We start from the raw sequence: 255 nt of genomic DNA on the forward strand, positions 1-255 counted from the left end.
GCCCTTCACCCCCACCTGGCCCGCCCCTCCCCCCCGGGACCCACGCAGCCCTTAGGGCACGCCCCTAACCTCGGCTCCCCTCAGACCTACGTGCAGGACATCCTGCGGACCGAGCTGGCGGCTGAGGTGCACCGCGTACTGTGCCTCGAGCGGGGCCACATGTTTGTGTGCGGCGACGTCACCATGGCAACCAGCGTCCTGCAGACAGTGCAGCGAATCCTAGCGACGGAGGGCGACATGGAGCTGGACGAGGCC

General features: G+C 69.0%; 1 protein-coding gene across 3 annotated transcripts in view; it reads left to right on the forward strand.

The window, feature by feature from the left end:
• The window catches only part of NOS3 (nitric oxide synthase 3), a 20,456-nt gene that overhangs the window by 17,635 nt on the left and 2,566 nt on the right, over positions 1 to 255 (forward strand). For 2 of the 3 annotated variants that reach the window (XM_077761026.1, XM_077761034.1), the window contains exon 25: positions 85 to 255. This exon is cut by the window's right edge and continues 19 nt beyond it. In XM_077761026.1, the coding sequence (XP_077617152.1) occupies positions 85 to 255 (171 nt within the window). The remainder of the gene's footprint in view (positions 1 to 84) is intronic. The other variant, XM_077761037.1, reaches the window with a different exon arrangement.

The sequence above is a fragment of the Crocuta crocuta genome, unplaced genomic scaffold (assembly GCF_008692635.1).
Source record: "Crocuta crocuta isolate KB4526 unplaced genomic scaffold, BGI_CrCroc_1.0 scaffold408, whole genome shotgun sequence".
NCBI classification, from domain to species: Eukaryota; Metazoa; Chordata; class Mammalia; order Carnivora; family Hyaenidae; genus Crocuta; species Crocuta crocuta.